The 26,425-nt window shown below is 38.5% G+C and overlaps 1 protein-coding gene across 2 annotated transcripts in view; it reads left to right on the forward strand.

Moving 5' to 3' along the window:
- Window positions 1-26,425, forward strand: part of agap3 (ArfGAP with GTPase domain, ankyrin repeat and PH domain 3) — a 145,622-nt gene that overhangs the window by 105,376 nt on the left and 13,821 nt on the right. For both annotated transcript variants that reach the window (XM_023965328.1, XM_011487000.3), the window contains exons 13-16: window positions 6,527-6,682; window positions 20,597-20,751; window positions 21,162-21,252; window positions 22,527-22,749. In XM_023965328.1, coding sequence (XP_023821096.1) covers window positions 6,527-6,682; window positions 20,597-20,751; window positions 21,162-21,252; window positions 22,527-22,749 — 625 coding nt within the window. The remainder of the gene's footprint in view (window positions 1-6,526; window positions 6,683-20,596; window positions 20,752-21,161; window positions 21,253-22,526; window positions 22,750-26,425) is intronic.

The following is a 26,425-nucleotide window of genomic DNA, read 5'->3' on the forward strand; positions in this document are numbered from 1 at the left end:
CAGAATTACTTAGATTCGTGGGGTCCTCAAATAAATGAGCTCTAGTGGGTTGTGTGTGTGTCGTTTTGAATTTCTCAGTGCGTCTGCTTGTGTGTCAACTTTTTCCAGAAAGACCTTTTTTTTTTTTTTTTGCAATATCATGTTTCTTTAGGAGCAAAAAAAAGAAAAGAAAATCAACAATGCATAGAATAGATTTCCTAAACGAAGCACTGTGGAAATTAGAAGGCTAGAATTTACCCCATTCATATTTCTTACATTCAAAAGCCCTCAATATTAACATAGCTCATTAACCAGCATCCAGCCTTCAACTAAATCAGATTCACTACTTGCTCCATTATTTCATTTTCTTCAATTATTTCCATGCTACTCTTAAGGTAACCACAAATGAGCTCAAATGAGCCAAATGAGCTGAAAAACAATAGCAGCAATGTGTTAAATGATAGATTATGTTGTAAGGAGAGAAGTGTCTGTAATCAGTGCATAGTCGGTGCTGACGGTTAAAGCAGCTCCACAACTTTGGTCTGAAAATCCATTTCGCCGCCGCCTTCCTTCAGAGCCTGAATTAAAGCAGCAGAATGCATCTGTAGTGTAAAAAAAAAAAAAAAGGGGACTGGACTATCAGAAAGCATGAAATTGATTGAAAGTCAACCCTTTTATATTTCATCCTAATGTGTCTTCAGTAATCAATAGAGGGTGTTCCAAAGTAAAGAGTGCCTATGTTTTGTCATTTGAGTTGACTCCAACCAAGACCAATCACTCCATTATCCTTGGTGAAGGTTGCAGGTTAGAACATAAAGTGTGATGCAAAAAAACTGCAGATTGATGGCTGGCAAGAGAATGAATGCATTTTAGCCAGGTAACAATTTCCATATTATTTAAAGAATGCGCTCATTTGTAAACCCACTGAGCAAAGGCAAAAGCAGAGGTAGAGGCATCTCTTGAATATTGAGCATGGCTTTTTGATTAAATCCCAGCCCAATTTTTGTATTGCATGCAGTCATAAGAAGAGCCATCCTTAAGGCATCGGTTACCTGTTCTGATCACGCTCGCCTTCGGGCGCCTTAATCTCTGACTCTGGATTAAAGCTCAGTTATCTTTCTAATGTGATGCTGATGACAGGAACTAAAGTCTTGGTCAAGAAGTGAAAATGTCGGTTATTGCCTCAAAACCATCATCAGAAAATCCTTTTTTTGTCTAGTTTTTTAAGTATCAGAACAAAAATGATGGTTAACTAATTTTAGCAAATATTTATTTGTTTTGGATTTGTTGCTCTTTAATCATCATTTTCTTAATTATATGAAGGAAGGCTGTATTTAAGTGAGTTGTAAAAGTCAAACAAGAAGTGAAAAAGTATTTTAGTACATGTTTGATTCCTTAAATTTTAATTGAAAACTATTTTATTTAAAAAATAAAATTGTAATCCCCAAAGAAATATGTATTTTTAAGTTCTTTTAGCAAAACAAAATGATCGTCTGAGTCACTAAATCTGTCTCTTTGTCTGCAAAGATTCAGTCGCAAAATAAAGTTTGATAAATAAAACATTCCATCATTCCATCGAAGTCCGACAGAAACCTTATAGATTTTGCCTCATTGCTAATTCAAGTGATTACAATTTATTCCAATTTTAAGACTGTTTTTGCAAACAATGATTCTCGAAAAGTTTACCTGTCTAACTCTGGTTTTCCCTCTATATTTCGCTGACATTTCCTCTTCCAAGTATACGGGGACTCAATGCACAGATAGCCTTTACCTTAGCTCCGTGTTCCATGCGTCAGTCTCCTGATGCGAGGGTGATGGCGTGTGGGGTGTTTGATTTCTACGCCAGGCCGTAATGAAGTTTGACATTTAGTTTGGAGAGAGCAGCGGAGCGCGATCAGGCCTTGATTAGTACACTCTAATTGAGGATAATAAGGGGGAGGCGGTGATTGTTTCTAATTTTTGCCATTAATTGCAGCCGTTGGCTTTGATTGAGGACAGGCAGGGCTGCCGTGTCAAGGGGCCTGGCGGAATCATGGCGCTCCTTACTCTGAGCCTCTTGAATAACAATGAAATAACTCCCCCACCCCACCCATTCACCCCTCACCCCCACCTTATGCACGCTCCCTCTCCCGTCTTTCATTTCCATTTCCTCTCAGTGTGGCTCTGGCAAAGGCAGGAAGCTGTTGCCGGCGCCCCTTTTTTGGGGTTAGCTGTCATCTCCGTGGCGGGAACGCCGTACCCTGTAATCACAGGTTAGGCTCATACCTATTCAGCTGCCCAGGTGATCGTGGCTGAGTGGTAAAGAGTCTCATGATCCACGGTGTGCCTCATTACCCAGCTTGTTCCTGATGGCCCTCATCCGCACTAACAGCTAGCTAATAATGCCACAGTGATTTCTATCCTGACTCAGGTTCATAATCTCACGCTAACAAATTTAACTCAACTGCCAGCAGCAGTTAAGGACACGCAGGAAATAACGGATCCGGATGGATCCTGTTTTTCTGCGTTTATGTCTTACTACAGGACAACAGAGCTCTGCCCCATAAATGTTTCAGGTGTAAAGAGAACTAGGCCGGTGTCATGTTCCACAACATTAAGGGCAGAAATTGATAATTAGAGGTGTTCAGGACACGGTTGGGGCCCCCGAGGGGCAGCCCTCCCCTTTAACCTCAAGCGACATTAAACAAATGCTGGCTGTCACGTCGGATGCAGGTCGGGGCGCCGGTCCTCCGCCCGCCATACGGAGCCGAGCTTGCGGGACAGACGCTGGTATGGAGCGGGAGGAGGAATCAGAAAGGGAGGATGGGAGCGGGGGGGGTGCACAGAGGACCCCTGTGCCCCCAGCTGTCTGAGCCAGCTAATGACTCGTCTCAGGGGGGCTGTTGTAAGGGAACAAGGAAATTGAAACAGACGCCTCGACCAGGAGCTGCTACATGTGTGGCTGCACGCTGCCATTCATGTATTTGCTGCTGCGCAAACATCCGTCTTATGCTCCTAATGTGAGCATTAATTATCTTCACATCTTTAAAGTGATCCTCAGCGTTTTGTCAGGATCCAACACAAGCTTTTTTTTGTCTTTCGATTTTTTTTTTTACCTTTTTTTTTTTTGAAGCATTAATGAAAGTGAGCAGAAAGAATGCAGCAAGTCTTAGGTGCTATCCCCTTTATTTTCCCCATACTTAAACAGTGCAGCAGAGCCCCTCGCTCCCTCCCGAGTAAGCCTCTTCAGCCCCCCGCCGAGCTCATCTTACTCCTCCAAGACAGCCCCATCTCCCTAAAGGTAATGACCGAATTAGGCCTAATGTTGTACACAGGCTAATGGCACATTGCCGCGCATTATAGCATGTGCAACTGGCAACAACAACAGCAATAATCCCTGAGCCCCTTGTCCTCCTGCACTCCACCCCTGGGGCTGGGACAGTGCACGGGGAAATGAATGGAGTTTGCCACACTACAATGAGCTTTTGATGGGAGACAATGGAGGAGGCTGCCAGCACCACACAGGGTGGTAAGAGGAGAGCAATATGGGGCCCATCTTCTGGCCCTCCCTCCCTGCCTCCCTCAGGCTTCTTAATGGCATCCAGAGGGGAAAAGAAGGGAAAGTGATGTCAAATGTCAGGAAATCAGAAAGATGGGAAGCTGACAACCCCCTCCTATCCTCCCATCCCTCCTGTTCTTTTGCCCATAGGTAGCACAGGTTAATATCACATTTATAAAATCACTTACAAGAAACAAAGCCGGCTCTTAGCCCCCTGTCACTCTCAGACAGTAATATAGAGAGCTTTGCCGCAGGCCAGCGTAGGTAACCATTTGTCCACTGATAGCCCAAAAGCTGTCCTTCACACCATTTAAAGCAAGAGTCCCCCCTTTTATTTTTTTTAAACCATTTTCAGCTTTTACCACTGCAGGCGCATTATTACTACGTGAAGTCTACTATCCGTGAAGTTTTGATGTCAAATGCTGATAATATTTAAAACTATTTTCCATCCATGTGTGCATAATTGCTCATTTCTCTCTGCGTAAAACATTCGAGTTGAATTTTAAAACTTACAGCTGCAGTTGTATTTTTTTACAGAATAAATCACATTTTTGCCATTTTTTTGCTTTTCTGTGAGCTATTTCTTTCTTCTCAGCTGTAGCATGTTTACATGTGCTCTATTTAATAACTTTATCACTATAAAAACTGCAAAATAAATGGATTGTTTTGCAATTGTTCCAAAATGTTGATCATTTTAGTTGACTTTAAGGACACTGAACCTGCTGTGTCTATAGAAGACCTTCCTGGTATTATTAGAGGATTTTGCATCAACAAAGGGTTAGGTTTTAAATGTAGTAAATTTGTCCAAACTTTTCTGGTAAGAAATTATTTAAGTTCTTCTTTTTAAATCAGTGGAAAGAGGGAATAAAAAATAAATAAAAAAGGAGAAAAACACTTTACGGCCGCTGCTGGCTTTGTGTTAACACAGCATAAGCTGGCCAGTAAAACAATTCTACCTTCATGTATTGTTTTTGATTCAAAAGGGTTTAGTTATTGATTATTAGGGGTAAATATTTACCCCTTTTACAGTAAACCTTTGGTCTTCACTGGATCTGCTATTGTGACCATCAGTTTAGATTCCATTTAATTCACTGCCAGGCCCATGGGAATCTTATTAAAAGTTAAAAACAAAATTATGGACCAAAAAATACATTAATAAAGAGATTTTTCTTTTTGTCTTTAATTATATTTTGCTATAAATTGTAGTTTTTGGTGTATTTATTTGATTTCACAGTTCTTCCTTCCCTTTTGTTTCTTTCCTACTCTTCTAATTTGTTTAAATATTTTCCAAACATTATATTGTTTTTGGCACTTTAACATAATTGTAATTAACTGGTATTTACCTAATTATTTTAATGAAGCGGCATTTCCAAAGACTTTGATCTTTAAACCTTTAAACTCCAACCTTTCAAATGATAAGAAGGGAAGTTATCCAGAGAAATTTGGTTAATAAATACCAAAGAAAAGAATCAACGTTTACTCCACAAAGATCTAGAGGAACGACAGAATGGATACCAAAAACAGTCAAATGAAAGTATGAGCAGAAAAAGAAGAAAATCAAATACTGTACAGTTACACAAAACTATCAATTCCATTTTATTTCATCATTATGCATTCATATCTTTATGTCCATATTTCCTCTTTCAATATTTAATCATTTTAATTAATTCCCATTAATTAGGAAACTTGTGGCACAACCACTAATTATTATTCCAAAACCCTCCATCCATGTAAAGTGAAAGATTTAAATACTTTCACAAGTGCCGATGTGTTTTCACAGTTCCTACATACTATATTAAATTACTACCAAAATTTGAGACGCTATTGAGAGAAATTCTGCAGCACACAAATGAATTAAAAAGTAGTGGTCAAATGAATCTAATCTAAATAATTCAATGTTAAGTGTTCCAAACACGCATCTATGAGATTATATGAAAAAAAGTGACAGAAGTGCTGAGACGAACATTAGAAACTAAGATGCATTAAACCATTATTATTACCAAATTCTGCTTAAGCTTTAGGACAAGAATGAAAACACGTAAGCATGCTGAAACTGCTGACTGTTTTCTGCTTCATGAACATTTTTACTTACCTGAGTTCAGTCACCAATAGAACCAATATTAAACTGATTTAAATGTGTTCAAGAAAATTTATTGTTTAAAAAACTTTTCTTGGATTTTAAGGGTTGATCTGTCGCAGGTTCATCTGAAGAGAACTTTATTCTATGAGTGAAAGAAATGCATTTAAAGATTCTAAATCGGAAGGTTCACAATGTTTTTTAATGATAAGTTTTGGTCTTCCTCAGATAATCATTCAGACTTGTATTGATGGCAAGAGGAGAGCCTACAGCAGGGGTGGGCAAACTTAATCTGGCATGCCAAACTGGAATAAATTATATAGATGGGCTTTGTTTTATTTTCCTGGTGTCTACAAATAAAGTGACCTTTGCTAAAAGGAGAAAGTTATTTTTCATTCATGTTTTGATGTAGGATTTTTTTGTCTGACTTGAAAAAGTCGGACAATCCTTTTCCCGATCATTCCGACACCACATGAACGCATCATTTCTATAAGTTTGCGGGTTTTTTTTTCCAAAGGGGCATCACCTATTGTTGCAATTGGCACTAAAAAGAAAGCAAAAGTCAAACGTTTTGGAAAAAAACAAAATATAAAAACAGAAATATTCTGTTGTCAATGTCGATCAAACTTGAAGCATGTTTTTGTCCAGATGTCATGTTATTTTCTCTTATGAAGTGGATTTCCAAAAAATTCCACGCATCTGCTCCTGGTCCAGCCTTTCTGTCAAATTTTAAAACCTTATGTGGCCCACAAGTAAGAAAGTTACCCACCCCTGCCCTAAAGTGTAATAAAGACTTTAGAATTGATATTATTAGATGTTTTTATGATCTTTTTTTTTATGGGGTTAAAGAAAGGAAAAAAAATCAGCTTTAACCCCAAAAAGATAGTATATTTTTGACATTTATTTGAATGGTTTCATTGTATTTTTTTCAGCCAATGGTACGAGCGATCCAGCTGGTTCCAGTGTGGGCAACGCAACGAGTCCCAAACTCGAGCCCCCGCCTTCGCCGCATGCCAACCGGAAGAAACACAGACGGAAAAAGAGCACTGGCATCACAAAACCAGACGGCGTATCTGCAGGCTTTGAAGGTACCACCTTTAACTTGCTTTGTCCACCAACCTTCTACTGTACAGAACCCACCTCTCCAAATCAACCGTGTGTTTCTTCAATTTGTTACGCCCCCTTCTATGTCTAGGGGTGCCTAGGGGGCATAACATAAAAAAATAAAGTTTTGGCTTCCGAATTTTAAATTAACACACCAAACAAATGTCTCCATACAAATGTATAACACATTTATTTACAAATAAACAAACAACAACCAACAATAACTAAGAGTGAAGCAAAAAGGCTTCAGGGTGAACCCAGGCCAAAATAACAAACAAAACCCCACCTAACTGAAACATGTAATATTACCTGCAAATGAAAGAAAAGGGAAGTCAAAGACAAAACACTAACCTCCCTAACCTAACAAAAACAGGAGAAAACATGTACTAAAGAAAATGGCAGTTCACCCCTACAGCTTCACATAACATAACTACAAACCAAATGACTAAACAGAGTGGGCACAAAACTACAAAATACTAAAACACAACACTAAAGTACAACACAACTAAACAGGTGGTGAAATACAAAACAAAATGGAGAAGAGGCCAAGCTGCAGTGGAGACTGTTGCAGCAAGGCTCCCTTCTCACAGACTGGAGGTCCAGGTAGTGCTTTTGAGGCTGCCTCCATCAGCTTGTCCAAATGGAGGCCACACCCTTTTCAGTACACCTGTATACAAACAAAGATCCACAAAAAACACAAGTCCCACTCTGATTCAAATCAAATACACAGAACACAGAACAAAACAAAACCAAATACGGCCACAGCCGTAACAAATTCTTTTTTAACCAATAAACGAAACATAGCATCTTTTTGATGTTCAGTCACATTTGAACAAACCCCCCCCCCCCCCTGCAGATTTTTATCATTTATTTTACTGTTGTGTGAACGGAGGGGGAGGGGGGGGGGGCTCCTCAGCAGGGGAGTGGCAGTCAGCTCTCCACCCAATTAATAATGATTCCTCAGCCCAATGATGAATGGAGCTCCCTAATTGGACGGCATTGTGAAAACACTGAGACGCATTTCAGAGGCCATAAAACCGATGTCACCGGAGCGTGATGATCAATCAACAAGATTGATACACTGGATTTGCAACAACAATGCGAGTGACGCCTCCTAAATGGGGCTCAGCATTTATAACCATTATACTTTTTTATCATGGTCTCTGACAGCTTCTCTTTAAAGCCGGAATGGGTCTGTTGACCACATTGTGGAGCAGCATCTCCCAGATAAGTGGAGTGAGATAAGTGGTATCCTTCCACTGTTAGAACAGTATGTGGTAATATCAGCTTCAGTTATGCTATTCCTGCTGTGCCTCGTACTTTACATCCGATACTATTTCTAGATCATTTATAATTGGGAAATGTATTGTGAGCGACAGCCCCTAAGTATGTACAGACGCAGCCTGCAACTCACAGCATCTGTACGGGAGTTTTATTCGACATTACTTAGGCTCTTAATGTGGAACTCCTTGCAGGATGAACGTTGCTTGGAAAGACTTCGCTGAGTGACGGCTGGCGTTGTCAAACATCTTGAAAACTCATAAATGAATATTTCATATCTATTTACTCCTGGACTTCCCGAAGAGGAAGTCTGAAAGCAGTCGGACCGCAGGAGGCAGATTCCGTGATTCTCATATCGTAAAACATGCACATTGTTTTCTGTCTGTCTCATTGTGCTCTGCCAGATTTTCCATTAGCATCAGCTTGTCTGTTCTGCTGAACGCTCCAGAATACAGACGTATCCCTTAAAAATTGGATTCACCCAAGGCTGGGCTGTGAGTTGTGTGTCCCCTGTTGAAAAGAACAGGAGGGAGGAGAAGGAATAAAAGGGGAAAATAGAGTAGAGGTGGGATCCTTAAATAAATTGCTATCAGTTTATCTCATTTGCAGGGCAATCAGAAGCATGCTTTGCAGGATGAAATTGAATTTTATTAGTTGTGAAGTGTCATACATCAAAACAGCATCAGGATCTTAAGGTAAGGAATTGTCGCAGTCAACATGAGACATTCAAGGACCACAAGAAAATAAAAAAGTGTTGCTGTAACATCCTTCATAACCGTGCAACGGGACTCCTGTGGACATCGTGACCGGTAGTCATTTTTAGAATAAAGCTAGAGCGTATTTCATTGATTGTACATGAGTACTGGACTGGGTTAGGGTTAGTGACCCCTCCCTCCTGGCATATCAAAAATGAAATACAAAAAAAGAAGCCAAAATTCCATAGACCTCCATGGAGAAATAAGCCGCTATAACTCAGTCAATCAACTGGTCAGAATAAACATTTTTGTTCTGCTTCCTTTTTAAACATGTTCTTGCTAATTCTCATTTTCAAATATTTTTTTTTTCATTACAAGTTATGTATGTTATAAACTGGGCAATCAGAAGCCTCAATAAAAGTATGTTGGCGTTTCATGTTCGAAAGATTTCCTTGAAAGCTTCTCCCTAGCTTGTTTTCAAGCATTCTCCTGATTGGCGAGAGTGGTTCCCATGGAAACGAAAACCCAGACCAATTCGAGCTAATAATCGTTGACTGATGTCGTTTGGCTCCAACGCGGTGGCGTCCATTTCGTGAAAAAAATGGTGACTGAATTGACTTCATTTCATTGGAGTAAGAAATTTTCAACAAGGGGACTTCCCACTCACTCGCTCCAGTTCTCATATACAGTCGATGGTTGGCTCCCACGCCAGATTCTTCTGAGCCGGCTTTCACATATATGTACTCCCAACAAGGTCACTCCTGATTGGGGAGACTGTTGTCATTGTAACAGTGAACCAACCAATCATTTCTCACTCACGTCGTCTGCCTCCATGTTTGACTTTGGTCAGACGTGGATCAGAGGTAGAGCGGTTGACCTCAAATCCCAAGATAGTAGGATTGGTTAATGCCCATGTGTCAAAGTGTCCTTGAGCAAGACACTGGACCCTACATTGGTTAAGCAGTTGTTAAGTGATATATATTTAAATTTTACTATAAAGTGCCATTGGCCATTTTTATTTTGTTGGAGCTAAACGTGGGTAACGCCACATTCACTCGGTCCAGTTCTCAGATACAGTCAATGACGTATTTAGGAAAAACCTTAAGTTCTGTTGAAACTTTTTTCTAAGCTCATGATAAAATAAAACATTAAAGACGATCACCCACTGTTCCCTCATTATCTGTCAAAAAACAGAAGATTAAGTCCCATTTTCGTGTCTTTGTTCCGACTTCCTCCAAGAATGTGCACACGGAGCACATCCCCCTAATATCTTATGCACCGTCTTAGCCGTGTGCTGTAATGAACTTCTCATGTGCTTAAAGAATGATACAGGATGCATGTCGAGACAAGTGACAGCACCGTAATGTGCTTCCCAGCAGCCGCCTGGCGACGAGCGCTCGCCGTGTGTCGCCCGCTATAAACCCACTGGAAAATCGATGGCCGATAAAGACTTGTGTTCAGGGGGAGCCCCTTTTGATTAATGCAGACTGTCGGGGAGCGTCATTAATGTATTTCTCTTTTAAAGAAAGTGTTTCAGCTTCTTATTATTGGGGGGCGTTTGGCTTGAGCAACAAAACATAGGTGACACAATGGAGGGAAATTGTAATGAGAGTCTCCGGTTTTTATGAAAGATGCAGGTTTGTTCTTGCAAAGGTCGCAGAAATTAGGCAGACAACAAGAGATAATGAAAAACCTACAGAGCTTTTGTACAGAAAGACATTTAGTAGAGAAATAAGGCACAAGTCTTTACAATATTTTGTTATTTTTTCTGTCCTGCAGTTTGTAGTTTTTATTTTTCTTCCTATTTTTAAACTTGTCCTGTCCAGCAGCTGAGCAAACGGATCAGAGCTGAAAGCATCGTGTGTTGAACAGATTTTACAGCTACAATAGGGGGTTATGGCTCTTCTTACACACGAGGTGCATATTTGTATAAAGCCCTTTTATATTTTAGGCTAAACTGTATTTATATTAGTTAATATTGATTTATTATTAAATATAACTATAAAATACTAAATATTACTATATTATCATGCCTTAATAAGGTATGTAAACATACTTGTGATATTAAAAATGAGTTTGTGGTAAACATTTTTTGATTAATCAGAAAATTGTTCCTACTGATTTTTGATGTGTTAAAAAAAACAAAACTCTGAACTTTATGTTTTGTTATTTTTTGCTTTGTTTTTTTCGTAACTGTTCAAAATTGGAAAAAATACTGCTTGGTGGAGTAAAAGTAAAGGTCAGAAGTCTGTTATTATATTATTATTATTATTATTATTATTATTATTATTATTATTATTATTATTATTATTATTATTATTATCATATATTATTATTATGTATTATTATATTTCATAAAACCACTTTTTAACTTGTACTTTGATTCTTTTACTGTGCCACAATGCCACAATTAAGTTAGATTAAAAATAGATTTAATAATTATTTACAGATTATGAATACTTAATCACAAAAAAATTATTGCATGACAGATCTAACCCCTTCTCATATTTGAAACGAAACATTATTTATATAAATTACATTTTTTTTATGTCTAAGTTTTGGACCAAACGATTACAGACAGAGTGAGTTAGATGTGCAGAGAGGATTTAGGAAAACAAACGTTGGAGCGAAAAATAACGGTAAAGAAGAGGTAAAGTCTCACAAAAACACTGAAAAGAAAGAAAACAAACATCAAAATAAACAACAAACTTTATTGATTTCATAAATAGCTAATTATAGAAGTGGTGCATTATGTACTGTATAAATAATGGTGTTACTTTTGCAGTGCTAACAGGTGTCTCACCCTTCAAGTCCTTCCTAAACATCCTGGAGAGTCTTAAACTAATTCAGTTCTAAAATGGAATATTCTGGTAATTTGAAAATTTAAAGAGTTTGTCCAGAAGTTATGATCCGCGCTGATCTTCAAGTCGGAATCCCCTTCACAAATAAAATTATGCATTTCAGCTGCAGAAACTATTTTTACAGTAGAAGAATAAATAAATCAGCCATTTCAATGTGTAAAAATTCACTTTTAAGATTATTTTAAATAAGTTGTGATGTCCTGCCCAAAAAAAAATCAAAAAATTTAAATCTTGAATTTTGCAATAAACAATCATATTTAGATCTATTGCTCAAGTCATTGGACATGTAATGTCTTAAAATCAGTGTGCTCAAATATATCCTATTTTAAGAGCTACAGTAAATGACTCAACAAGATATTCAGGATTTATTGTCTAAAAACAAATTGGTACATCTCAACAAAAAGTTACTAGTAAGTTAGTTTTGTCTTATATCAAGTGTTATTAAATTTTTTAAAATAGAAATTAGAAAGAGAATACTTGGCGATAGTTTGTTTCTCTGCAGCGCAGAAACCATCAACTGTCTTTCCGCTAAAGAAAATATTTTTTGTAAACTGCATCCAAACAATCCAAATCAGAAATATGTCCATCGTGCAAATTAAACTGAAACAGATTTACGTGGTTTAACTGCACAACATAGTGAACCCTACAGCTGCAAAAGCAAACATCTGTCAGTTATGAAGCTTTGAGTGGGTTTATGTCCTATTTTCTACCCAAACGACTCGGTTGTTCATGGAGGCCAGTGAGAGGTCGATTGTTCAGCAGCTAGACTTTGAGATTTTCTAATGAAGTTGGAGAATTCTCATTTATTAACAGCTCAGAAATTGTTTTAACCTGAAGCCATTTACTGTAAATGAGACCTGGACCGAGTGAGTGTACCATCACCCATAGAAAATGACTTACTTCCTGTTCCATGTTCAGTCAGTTCAGTCAGTCTGAGTCAACGTTTCTATGGCAACCGTTCTCACAAATTAGGAGTGAGCTTGTTGTCTACACCCCTACCACTTGAAAGCGGGCTACATGAAATGTGTTTCTCAAACATTTTGACTGTCAAGACCACCTACTTTTATTAAGGAATCTGATGGCCAGTTTACAACTTTATAACAGTTTATGACTTGCTCTACAGCAGTGTTTTTCAACCAGTGTGCCGCCGTGGGAGATGGTCAAGTGTGCCGTGAGAAATTGCCCTCATTAACTGATCTAAAAGCAATTACCATCTCCAGGAAATCAGCTCTTTGTTCTTCCAAACAGGCCCTGATAAAACACTGAGAAGTTAAGAATATGAAATATCATAAAATTATTTTTTCTTTGTGTTTATATGATTCTATTAAAGACATTTTGACAACGGGAACAGGAGGGATACCTATAACGGGATACCGCGATTTAGCTGCAGCTATAACTGTGTAAGGAAAAGTCCCGCCCCTTTAACTGTCTCCACCAATCATTCTTGAAGGCTTAATCACATGTCATCAGTCTGACCAATCAGAAGTGGTTAAAGTATTCACTTCCTTGTTTCGATTTAGCGCAAAAAAGTCTCTCTGTTCTAACAAAAATACCAGCTAAAGCTCGTCTTTAGCTGTTTAGCTTTCCACAGAATCTGGTATCAGACTGGAACAAGTGAACAAAACCATGAAGCTCAAAGACACTGGTCTTTCTGCGGTCGGCGGATTACGGGCACTACATCTCCCATGATGCAGTAAAGTGACTGTCTTAGCGCACAATGAGTCTCTCCCCTTAACGTCTTAAAACAACAAACACACATCAAACAGTTTTTGAATCTTTTGACTGAATTTTTAATACATCTTTTAGAAAAAACAGCTGCAGCTTCCAGCGTTTTCTGCAACAATTATCACAAAAATGCATGTGAGATTGCAGAGCGGCTGTAGATCAATACAGACTGAGCTTTTTCTTTTTTTTTATTTATCTATTTTTTTGGATGCTGGTGTGCCGCGGGATTTTTGTCAAGGTTAAAGTGTGCCGTGGCTCAAAAAAGGTTGAAAAACACTGGTCTACAGAAAAAGAAAAAGAAACACGAAATGTTTCGGGGATTATTAAGAACACGTTAAGAAAAAGGTATCAGACCAAAAATGGTTCTTTTGACCAATACAATGATTGAGTAATAGCTGTTTATTTCTCTATAGATGTCTGTGGGCTTTTGGCTTCTTGGACCGAGCATGTACTTCCTGCTTGGAACGCGAGGGGGGAAGGGTCACTCAGTCCAGTTCTCATATACAGTCAATGCCTTAAATAGACTGTAATTTGATAGGACCTTCATAGTATTGCTTCAAAAAACATCCATGACAGTTTTGTTAGGAAGACAAATGGGGCCAAATTCCTTCAAAATAAAGTCAACGACATTACCTTTTGCTTATAAAATGAGAGTAAACACTGAAACCAGGACAAATGCATTTAACTTGATAAATATATCAAACCCGATCTTTGATTCTTCTGAAGAAAAAAAAAAACCATAAACAAAATGCACAATTATTTTCTCACTTGTTTTTTAAATACATTTTTATTGTTGTCCAGAGTTAGATCAGTGAAAAAAATATAATTAACCGATTAGCGATAATACTTCATTTACACAGACAATCCAGACTAATCCAGAATCCTATTGTCCTGCACCTTAGTAAACTAAGTGTTAATATCCTCTGGAGTCCAGCTGAGGATTAGAAAATGGAGGTTTAACTGCCTGTGCTAATGGTGGGTGTTTATCTCAATACTTTGTTTTGTCACTCCCAGACTTGCTCTCATTTCCGAAAGCTGTCCCTGGAGCCTCTGCTCGTGTAATGGCTTAGCTTTCTGAGCACCACAGTATGGAGGGAGAGGAATAACAAGATTCTCATTTGGGCTCTATACACACTGCCCACAGATACTTGTATAATTGGCCTGTTTTCATTCTGCGCTGCTGTTAAATGAACTAGCTATTAGGGAAGTGGCACTGCTGCTGATTTCATGTGTTTGTTCATTGTTGGAAGGTGTGCTTCTTACTTGTTTAAGTGCAGAGGGGGTGTGTACTGTATGTGTGTGTCAGATAGAGTGCGCTCTTTCTCACCGCTCTTTTCTCTCTGAGTTTGGTCGTGGTTCCCCCCGGGGCCCCTGTCGCAGTAATGGCCTGCTCCTGATTGCTCTGATACAGGTTAGGAATATTGGCTTTAATGATGTGTAAAATGAGCAAGCAGCGCCTGTGACATTTACAGATGGCACCGCCTTGGCCTGTTCTTCCCAACTGCTCGTTAATTCACAGGAACGGCAAGCACTTCTTTAAGTGACTGCCTTGACGCACGTAGACGACACATAACCGCGTGTCCCACGCACGGAAAGCACAGCTTTTCCTCATATGCATCTGCACATCTCATCACTAAGGCTGAACATTCATGCAAATGGATCAGATAGTGAGTCTTCAAAGCGAACAGCTGTTTGCGGATCCCTTACCAGGAGTTCTTCACATTGGTCTCCTGTGGCTTACACAGAGCAAAAGCTGTGCTGTGTAGACTAACTTATAGACTGCACAGCTGGGCTCAACAGCGAACCCCCCGAGGTGCTAATCTGGTCCACAGGTCTTCTGCTGTGCATCTTCTGCACCTGCACAGCAAAGAGCAATCACCATCCTCAGGTCAGGCTCCGTTTTGCAGACTCCGACTTGATTTTCAGGTCAAACAGAAGACTTAACTGCCAGCTGTTCACTGCTGAGAAAAATTTCTCAAAAAAGAACTATTTGTGACAAGATTAGGCGAATGCCACTCATATAACACGATATCTTAATCTGACTAATAAAGTGTGTTTTTTTTTTTTAATAGTTGAGGCATTTTAACCATTACTCATGGCCTTTTGCTTGGTAGGAGACTACAAACAGCAGTTTTAGGTTATTTGGACTGGATATGAAGAACCCAACTGCATTCGCATTGAAATGTATTAAAAAATGAAATGTATTTAACTTCAAGGAATTTCTGTATTTCTTTAGGCTTAAAAAAGTAATTTTCCTGTTGATTTTTAATTTAAGAATCCATTATTTAGTATAGGCTTCCACTGGGTCTTACAAAGTCCTAAAAGCATTGAATTTATGAATTTAAAAATAATACCTTTCACATTACTTGTTGAAAATTAAATAATATGATAAATTAAATAAATAAACAGCTGCAGAACCAAACTTTATGCACCAATACGCTGAATTTCCACAGCGTAGTTAAAAAAAAAAAATAAGCGTGCTAAAGCATCCTGGCAAAGTCCACAAAAAAGATAAAAGGTTACAGTTTTGATCATTACATGTGAATTAATGAATAATATCGTTAAAATTGGAAATAATGAAAAATGTGGGAACTAGATTGAGAAATTGGTCTTAATTTTTAATACACATGACCTTAAAAGTTAACTTGAAGAAACTTGTTGGAACCTTATAGCAATAATTGTTACATATTTGTTTAGTTTAGTTGCTGATTTAGATTTTTTAAATTGGAAATTTGAACTAAAACTAAACTAAAACAGTAGAAATGTTTTTTCCTTCAAATTCCAGAAGAGGAGAACATCTATTTCTTCCCTTCATGAAGTGAAGGGAAGGAATACATGTTTTAAAAATAGACAAATAAAAATAAAAAATAAAAATAAAGATGTTTTAAGAATAAATAGCTGTTTTTGTTCAATTTTTGGGGGAATGGTTGGTTACTGTAAAAAAGGACGATGTTTATTAAATGTAGTATTTGTTAATATTTGTTTAAATATTTGTGTCTTTTTCCATTGGTCTTTGTGCCTCACAAGTCCAGAGGTTCTGGTCAGCGTTGGTACATATTACTAAATAACTATTAAAATAACAAACAAAGCAAACAGAATTGATGTTGAAATTGAATCAAGTCATGAGGTATCTTCTTTTCAATGTTGTTAAAAACTAAAAAGGCCCTGTTTAAACACTGTATATGGTAATTTTATTAGTCTGGAAAAATGAACCAAAATCAAATTAATTCCAAATCAAAGAATTTAAGTTGCTATTTTGTGAAACACGACATGAACTGACATGTCAATGTTTTGACCCTAACATGTCATTGAGTTTGTCAGCCGTTATGAGGTCAAATTAAGGAAATACCTTTTTTCTAAAGATTTTAGCATACATAAATCATATGAACAATGTTAACCTTAACCTTAGGGCTCTGCATTTTCTGATGGTTTCATAATCCATTCTATCCCATGATGCTTTGCTGGATGAAATTTATCTGAAAATCTTCTGAGTAATCTGGAAATAAATGTCTCAGTAATGAGCTTAATGATGCCACCATAAGGCCAGAATACGTCAGCAAACACAGAATAACAAAGATTATAACTCACAAGATTTGGGAATATATGTATTGCTGTGTTGATACTGCATATGACAAATAAAGTCATTCATTTATCAGACTCTACCTGGCAAACACAGCTGTTTTTCAATATTTTCCATGTTATTTTTTTTTTTAAGATCTTACTTTTCCATTTCTTGCAGGAAGATTTTAAGGCAATAAAAGAAAAAAACCTTCAATGTTGTGGCAAAAGGAGCAGCACAAAAGAAATCAAAATGGAAATACTTAAGCACAAGTACCTAAGGCAGTGTAATTAAGTACTGTTGTTTTGCTACAAGAAACCATCAAGTAGTAAATAAGTACGTGTAAACAGGAGGCTTCCAAACTGTTTTATGATCCATGTAAATGCTGGACAGACATGCATATCCTTATCCGCTTCTTTTTATTGAGGCTGTGCAGATATTAGGCTGTAATTTCCCGTTTTATTGTACCGCCTTTAAGAAAATTATATTTGCCAGCTCTTGTATGTAAAGATCATTGTAGAGCTGTTAATTTGTGACTAATTGGTAGCTGATCTCAGGCTCTTGTGGATGTGTTAAAGATGATGGAGATCATTTGGCCTTCCACACTCTAAAGGCAACAGCTGAGACATATGTCCCATTTTACAACCTCACTGATGTCCAGAAGAAGGCAGCAATACCGGTTTCATTCGTCATTCATTCATCCAGATGATAATTATTTTCTTTTTCAGCGTATTAGAATTTTTTCCGGCCGCTTCTGAGTTACCTGATGCCATTTCTCCATGCATGGACACAAACTTCGGTTATAGTTATTCAAGAACTGCTGGAACCAGCTGTTGGAGGCCGACAGGCCAGCATGCTCTTTATCTCCTCCCCCCTTCCTCAGAAATTCGCACAGCACCTCAATCAGTGCATGTGAAACCACGAATATTGACACACAAATAAGGGGGGGGAAACTGTATAATGAACATAATTTTAAGATATTGTCATTTTTAAATCTAAATAAATGCAAGTGTGATTTAAAACGAATAGCAACATAATAAAAGTAAACTTTAGACGCAGCTCACTGGTGAGTTGTGCTACTTTTAGAGCTGGCTCCGGGCTACTTTTGTGGCCCCTGGGAGCGACCTGGTGCCCGTGGGCACCGTGTTGGTGACCCCCCGCCCTAATGGTTGAGCGGCATCGGCCTTGTGTTCAAGCCCAAAGTTAGCAAAGTCGGTAATAAAGTTGCTTTTACGTTGGATTTACGTTTATTATTAGATGTAGAAAATACCAGTTGTTATGAGGGGTGTCTTTTTATTTTGTAGTATTTATTTGCCTGAAAAGTCAGCGGAACTGGGGCCCGATTGTTAGTCTACATTCTGCCGACTAAGGGATGATCTAGATCACATTTTTATGGGTCCAACACAAAATCTAGAGTACAAAGAAAGTTTGAATCAAGTGCAAATATTTTACCAGGCATGAAGATTGAATCAAACACAGTTGCTAATTTGTGGAAGTCGTTTCTGTTTTTATGGAAACTTGTCAAGAGGACATTTAAGAATTTTCTATAAAACGGTAAAGCTAAATAAGACAGGCGGCAGGAACTTGTTAAAAAAAACATTGGCACAAAAATTCTAAATGTATCAATATTGGATAAAAACAAAATCGAATTTATATTTTTGCTTTGAAGAATAATTTCTGTCTGGATTGAGGTATCAGTGTCAATATGGCATTCTATGAAAGGAAAAAAAACCTGTACATTACATTTTTACATATCAAAAACAACTTCTATAATTCAACAACTTTGTTTCATTGAATGTTTATTTTTTACAAACATACTTAGACTGTATTTTTAAACTACAGTCATTGTAGAAGCATTTTATTTTGAAAAATAGACTTTCCAGAAACCTAAATCTTAAAGTGCCTAGATCCAGTCTGTCTTAAGCCTTTTTAGAGTAAACTACATCCATGTATATGATCATATATTGGCACGCTGAACAACACAGTCGGCCTCGGCAGCGTGTCTGCGATTCTCCCACGACAACAAACAACATCTGAACCTTTTGGAAAGATGGATTGTGCTAATAAAACAAAAACAAAGCATTTTTTTTTCAATCACAGCTAGCTCCATGGAGATAGTGGGGGGGGGGGGGGGGGGGGCTGATAGCGCAGACTCTTCCTGGAAAGGGCGGTTCCTCACTTATCTACATCATAATGTAAGAACCCCCTTGTTATTGTGGATAGGGAGGGGCTGGGTTTGGATCAAAATACAGCTGGGTTTGTTATAATGAATTAACATTATAATACACTTAAAAGCTCAAAAAACTACAGCCTCAAACAGACCAGTCCATGAAAATACTGTCTGACATTAAAGTGGTCTGTGGCCTAAAAAAGGTTGTGAGCCACAGCTGTAGATGTCATGGATTACTTCTGACTTGATGAATAGAAAAAATCTCTTCTTCTTGTGTTTGTCTTTGACGTGATCCACACGTGAATTTCTACACATGAGGTGCATGAAGTGTTTTCCCATGGACACTCATCAGTTTAAGAAACTATTAATCCATTGCTTTTTTAATCTCCATAATGAAAGTGTTTTAACGCCTCCAATTTATTGCCTGGGCAGTCAACAGAATAATTAGCTTTGTTCAGGATCTTTTATTTATTTTTTTTGTAAATGATGAGAGCACGAAAACAACACTTGGAATCGCAATTTCTAATCAAAGGCATTAATAGTTGTACCTGAAGGTATATTGAACCAGGATAAGCAAATTCGATTATGTGTGCCGTAATTAATCCTTTTTTTGTTTGTGTATTTTTCTTTCTTTGTCACATAAAGTTGCAAGTTTTGTCAAATTCCCCTGCTTTAAATGTCACTCCCGCACAGACTTTTCACTGTAAGCCTAAATGAAGAGCTTTCCAAGTCTTTATTGATTCTTTGTGACCTGCAGTCGATTTCCCAACTAAATCAGATAATTGAAGTGGGTGTCAAGCTAATTGGATTATTGCTTTCTCCCTGAAGACACGGCCCTGCGACAGAAACACGAGAGGCGGCCCCCACACATCTGTCATTTAACAGCACACGGCGGATTCTAGCAGCAAGGACAATCTATTGATTCTTGACATGAAAAAAAAAAAAGACAAAGTAATGTCTCTAAATGGATCATTTGTCCAACAATCAGAATGTGATTAAACAGTCATATTTACCTCAAATATTATCTTATTTTAATCTTAGAATCCATCGTGGTAAGATAGGGAAAACACGGATTTATGAATGAATCAAATAGCAGACATATTTCAATGGCGAGGAAGACTTTTTGTGTCTGTTTGTCTGCAGTCCTCCAAACATGCTTTATGCAAATGAGATGACTATTTGCATAGACATAATTAGGTAATTACAAATCATTTGGCAATGAGCTGAGGCGTGTGCACAGATCGGAGACTTTGTGCGTTGCCATGTTGTACTGTAAGCGCTTAATGAATGGCTTCTGAACCGCAGAGGCATTCCAGCATGTGTTGGAACATATGTCGTGTCAGGCCTCTTCACTGAAAACGTCAGGTGACATTTTCATACAGCCTCGTTAAACACAACCAATGGAGAAGTGGGAACCTGATTCAGAGTAGAATGTGGGTAGAAATGGACTAATTTGAAGCATAAAATTCTAACTATTTGCCTTTCTTTCAATTAAACGGTGGCCATTTCCTAAATATATAAGGGGCAACCCTGCAAGCCTGTCTAAATTGATAACATGGGGTTCTGCAGCTCTGGACTGAGCAGTGATGTTTGTTTTTTGTTAACAGAACAAGAAGATTCCTTCGAGTTTGTCATCGTCTCTTTGACGGGTCAGACGTGGAACTTTGAGGCATCGACGTATGAGGAGCGGGAGCTGTGGGTCCAGCTGATCGAGAGTCAGATCTTTGCCAGCCTGCAGTCCTGTGAGGTCATAAAGAACAAGGTACAGTAGATCAGCAGAAGAAAGAGAGCTGGGAGGAACCATCAGCAGAGCTGCTGCTTCATTGCCATTCCTCCTTTTTCTCTTTCTACCCAAATTTGTATTACCACACACTCGCCTGCGCACCCACTTCAAGCTGTGACATGTGGGAGGTTGTCAGACAGGTGCAGCACAGTGTGGGGGGTGTCCTCTTATTAGAACCGACAGATATCAGAGCTACGACACGTCTGCTGTTGGGGAGACACGGCTTCATTTTCATATTCATATTTTGTCTGCCTTAGTCTTCCAGGGCTCAGAAGAACCTCTCCTGTCCTCCTTACAGGTTTACTGCCATTTGAGTCCAGGTGGAAGTGTTTGCCTTGTCTTACTCAACACAAAAATAATTATTTTCTGTCCATTTTCATTTCTCACAGTCTCGGTTAGGAAGCCAAAGTGATGCCTTGGCCATACAGTCCATAAGAAACGTGAGGGGGAACAGCTTCTGCGTGGACTGTGATGCACCCAGTGAGTGAATTATCTGCAAACCTTCCAGCGTTGTCTGCTGCTGTACTCACCCTTCGCAGACAAAAAGACATTTAATTTATGCAAGAAATTCCAAATTATTGAACAGACACATCAGTCAATACAGAAAAAGGTTATAAAAAAACACACTTCCCAGTTTGAGGGTTAAGGTTGTGCAGAATATTTAGTAATTGGTAAGTAGTGATTTGGTCAACAATAGCCAACTCCACAAAACAGAATTTTGAAAGAAATGAATGTTTTAATGGGCATTCTTACTTTGTATTTGACTTTACTCCTAAATAACATGACATACTATAAAAAAAAGCAATGAAGCAGACAACCTACAGTTTAGCAAATGTATTTTTTTTTTTGCTCAAAAATGTGAGTTGTATTTAGTTTTACTTTTTTTTAAGACAGATTAAACTATTGAGAAAAAAACAGTAGGAACACCCTGCGTGTGACTTAAATATAGTAAATATATATATTTTTAAAGACCCACTCTGAAAATGGTGTTTTTAGCATATATTTGTGGCATTTTTCTAAAAGCATTAAATCCCTACTATTTGCTTTTATTTCAATTAATTTAAATTCATTTGAATTAAATTTGAAAAACATTTCAAATATATTGTATATATGTCTATTCAAAAAAAGCTTTATTTCTGAATATTACTTTATGCATATCATTGTGAATCAGGAGTGGAAGAAAAAATGCAGTTTGAAAAATAATTTATTTGTGATGTAGGCCGGCCACAGGCTCCTCTCCATTCTGATAGATGAATAGATCCATGTACGTCTGTGTTTTCCTGAGAGAGCTGGACTCTGAATAAAACATGTATGACTAATGTTAGGTTGCAGGTGTGATTAGCTGTAAGCTAGCGGGAGAGCACCAAAAACAGAGAGCTCTCAGCAACAGGGAGGGAAAAGGGGAGTGGAGTTGCTGCTGGCCAACGGCCCCGCCCACAAGTCGGCGGCAAATTTCTAATGAATTCCTGCCGCTTTTTGCAGAATTTACATCCTAGAAAATGACAGGTTTTTTGATTTGGGCTAAAAGCAACATATTCATAATAAAGGACCTCTGGGAACGCTTTGAAAATGGATCAAAAGATGTTTGGAGTGTGTCTTTAAGTTCATTCTAAACTGTTTAGGGAAATTGTTCAGCATGTAATTTCTTTTATCTTACTTATCTAAAAAAAACATTTGGAGGGATACTTAAATCTCAAAAAAAAAAAAGACACTTCCTGCATTTGTGTAGTCATTTTTGACTTTCTGTCAAACAGATCCAGACTGGGCCAGTTTGAATCTCGGGGCCTTGATGTGCATCGAGTGCTCCGGCATCCACAGGAACCTGGGCACCCACCTGTCCCGTGTGCGCTCCCTGGACCTGGACAGCTGGCCGGTGGAGCTCAGCATGGTGATGACCGCCATCGGGAACGCCATGGCCAACAGCGTGTGGGAGGGGGCTCTGGAGGGATACGCCAAGCCAGGAAGCGACAGCACCAGGTTAGCTCACATTTGCAAATAAAGGTGCTGCCTAATGAAGCGCTCGGAGATTATAGAAAGAGACAACAGCAATGTCTCCTCTCCATTAACTGCCATTTATTAGCCACCCACATCTCAGCAGAGGCAGTTCACACCACAACGCTCCATAAGAAGCACCGGGGGTCCATAAATGTCAGCTTACTGAGCCAAAAACGCAGTACTGTATGTCTGAGCATGAGCATTTTGAGTTTCTCCATCACTGCTGTCTTCTGGGTCTGCCTGACAGCAGTAGTTTATGGAAGGCGTGGCATACGTTACATCTCTTTGCACTTACCTTAGAAATGCTCTAACTTGTCCGAGTTGTCACTTGGCATGTAAGTGCTAATCAAGAAAACATTTTATGATTGTAACACAGATAAAACAATTTTTCTATGGCATTCCAACAGAAGGATTTCCCTGTGAATGTTTATTCAGCTCTAATTTCCTGCACAGCTTTTTTTTTTGTATTTATTCCTTTGAACTTCCCTAATCTCGCAGGAAGATGTTTTTTTTCACCTCGCTGTGACAGTTGAAGACCTAACATTCCAGCCTGACTAATGACCCGTTGTGTGGCGGTGCAGGTAATTAAGTGCACCATGATGGTTAAAGCTTGCCCCAAGAGCCGTGCCCCCAGGTTCCAAACCACCCTGTCACATATCCATCACTTGGGGCCGGGTCATCACTCTGTCTGTCACAGCAAAGAGGCTCTGCGGGGGTCTAGCTGGGGGGCATTATACTTCTACACAGCTTGGTAACATTTTACAGCGTTATTGCAAAGGTGTTAATAAAGAAAAAAACAAACAGTGCATAAGTAAAATGTGCACTTGTAGGTCCTGCCACATATTTTTTGTCATGTCATCACACATTCTACAAGTTTTTTTGTGTAATTTAAATGGAAATCTTTCAAAGCTAAAGAGCACATGGTGACTATCCACAACCTATTAAATGATTAAGTCTAATAGTTGATTAAGTAATTATATTTTATTGCAGATTAAATGTTTGAACTGTTGGTAGCAAAACCAACCATCTAGTTTGATGTTATTTGGGCTATTTCTGAAGTGAAATATTTTTGATTGCTTAATTTATTGTCATAGTTAACAGTTTGGTTTTATTTACACAAATAGTTTGTTTTTATATATATATATATATATATAAGTGCCAAACTGACTCGCTTACAGTTGATTAAGAGGGCCTTCTACACCAAAGCTTGAAGTGAAAGATTTTCCTAAGTAATTTGTTTGCAACTGAACCCTGGTGTGAACTCTGGTGTGGCATTGGCAGTAGTGTGCTCATCCCACAGAATTCTCCAAAACAGAGTGTTTCTTTAAATTTTGATCCAAAAATGAATTCATATTATTGAATGTGGCAATTTTTCACAACATAGATGTTTTATAATTGTTTTATAAGAAAGGCAGACATAAGTCAGACATAAGTCTGCCTTTCTGGAGACTTATGTGGTGAAAGATGTAAAGGGGAGTAATCCAGTGGCAAACTGCAAACATTAGTGATATTTTGGTTAAAGACCCACTCCGATCATCTTTTGGGAATTTTCAAATTGTTCCCAGCGGTGTCATCTGAGGGGAGGCTCGAGAGCCGGTAGGACCCAGACGCAGAGACGGGAGGCCAACGGGTTCAGGACTAGAGGGTTTTAATAACAAAAAGCGCTGCAGAGCAGGATGACCAAACAAAACAAAAAACTTACTGTGGCGTGGCAAGGGACATGGAACATGGACGCTAGACAAGAAAACGTTAACAACATGAGCAGAAGTTAATGGACCAGCACAAGAGGAAGGCAGAGACAAGACTTATATACAGGCAGGGCAGACAAGACACAGGTGAACACGATCAGGGCAGATGGGGACCAAGGAAGTAAAACTCAAGACATGACAAGACAGGAACCCTTTCAAAATAAAACAGGAAACAGAACCAAACAAGACAGAACAAGAACTAAAACAAAAACCAAGACAAAACAAACTCAAATTATGACAAGCGGTCTTTTATTTATAATAACAACTATGGCTGTAGTTTATTAGAAATTCACCTCTGAGTTGTGGGCGGGACTAAACCTCCCGAGCGCACACACAGACCTTCCCAGATGCTGAGAGCTCTCTGTTTACAATCTCCTGCTGGCTGACAGCCCATGACATCACCAAACCTTTTTTCCGGTGCAACAAAAATGGCCATCATCAGCTGTACAGTTCTGAGCCAGATGCCAGTAAATGTACTGTGTATAGTAAATCCTAATCTCAATAGTGTACAATCATGTTAGCAATAACCTTGACAAATTAACAATGTTCTTACATTCCTATCCTATGCTTTGTTTCATAATTGTGACTTTCATCTGTAGGAACCAGCTCCCTGCAGAATCTGTTATTCCAAAGTCAAATTAATACATAGTAATGAGAGAAACCAGAGAGAAAAAAAGAACTATATCTGTTTTTATCCTAGCAGAAGAAAGCTCTGTTGACTGTTTAAGTGGAAGTGGTGTAAGTGAGTATTTCTGCACAGAGTAGGAGCGAGGCGTTGGTGTGCAGTCGCCGAGACCACAGAAGCTGTTCTCTGAACGTCCCATCTCATTTATCGTTTCCTAACAGCTAACAGCTGCTCATAGTTTCACCTCTTGAATCAATCCTTTGCTCTCTGGTCACAACAGCCCCCAATGAAGGCCTACAGTTGTTTATTGAGTTGTATCTTTGCTTATGTCCTCCACCCTGGACTTGATGAAAGATTATTGATGTTGATTTTCCACGTCGCCTCGAGCAGCAAGGTTCTTCACTGTCTTAAAAATCCAATCTTGTCCTGCAGCAATAGCTCCATTAGCTCTCTCTGTCCAACACTACATCTTGCAGCATAACCAATCCTTAAACAATCACTTTAAATATCTCACAAGCCCCCTGGTTGGTTTGAGAGATGCTAATCATTTTCTTGCTGCTAAAATAAATGGAAGACTTCACATTTCTACGCTTTTTTTCGCTTAACTTTAGCGCCGCATATGTAGAAATGATTTTAATTCTGTCATGAAGCAGCTTACTGATGGCACCCAGTCAGGCAGCGGATGGCTGCTGACTTCAGCTAAATATTAGTGACACCTAATCTAAACGACTCAGTAACTACCTGAATATCAAGCCGGCTTCTGATGAAACGTCTCCTGCAAGACTAGTTTTACCTCTTTGCATTTTTGAGATTTAAGTTAGAAGGCATTCATCCACAAGGCTGGCTTTGCTTATGATACTCCGGCTCCTAAAAAACACACAATACACAGATTGGTTGTGCAAAGACCCACCGTTGAATGAAATTACTGGTGTACATCAGAGTGATTGCTGGCGTCTTAATGGGCTGATTTGTTTGGATGCGTTCGTGTGGATGTGCATCCGTGACTCCTGATCATCTGTTTGTTGCAGAGTAAAAAACAAAAGATGCTTTAAATTCAAAAGCTCCTTAAATCGGTTTAAATTTGTAAAACTAGATTTTTATTTATGAAGCCCAAAAATATTCAAGCTCCCAATGTTGTAATTTATAATAAAACACCTGCTATAGATTAATGGAATGTAAATAAAAACACAAAATACAATAATTCAGAATGCCTGCTTTAAATGTCGCATCGAAATGCTAAAACCAGAAGTTGTACACTTCAAAAGAGAAACCTAAAAATAGGAAA

Source organism: Oryzias latipes, chromosome 17, assembly GCF_002234675.1.
Source record: "Oryzias latipes chromosome 17, ASM223467v1".
NCBI lineage: Eukaryota > Metazoa > Chordata > Actinopteri > Beloniformes > Adrianichthyidae > Oryzias > Oryzias latipes.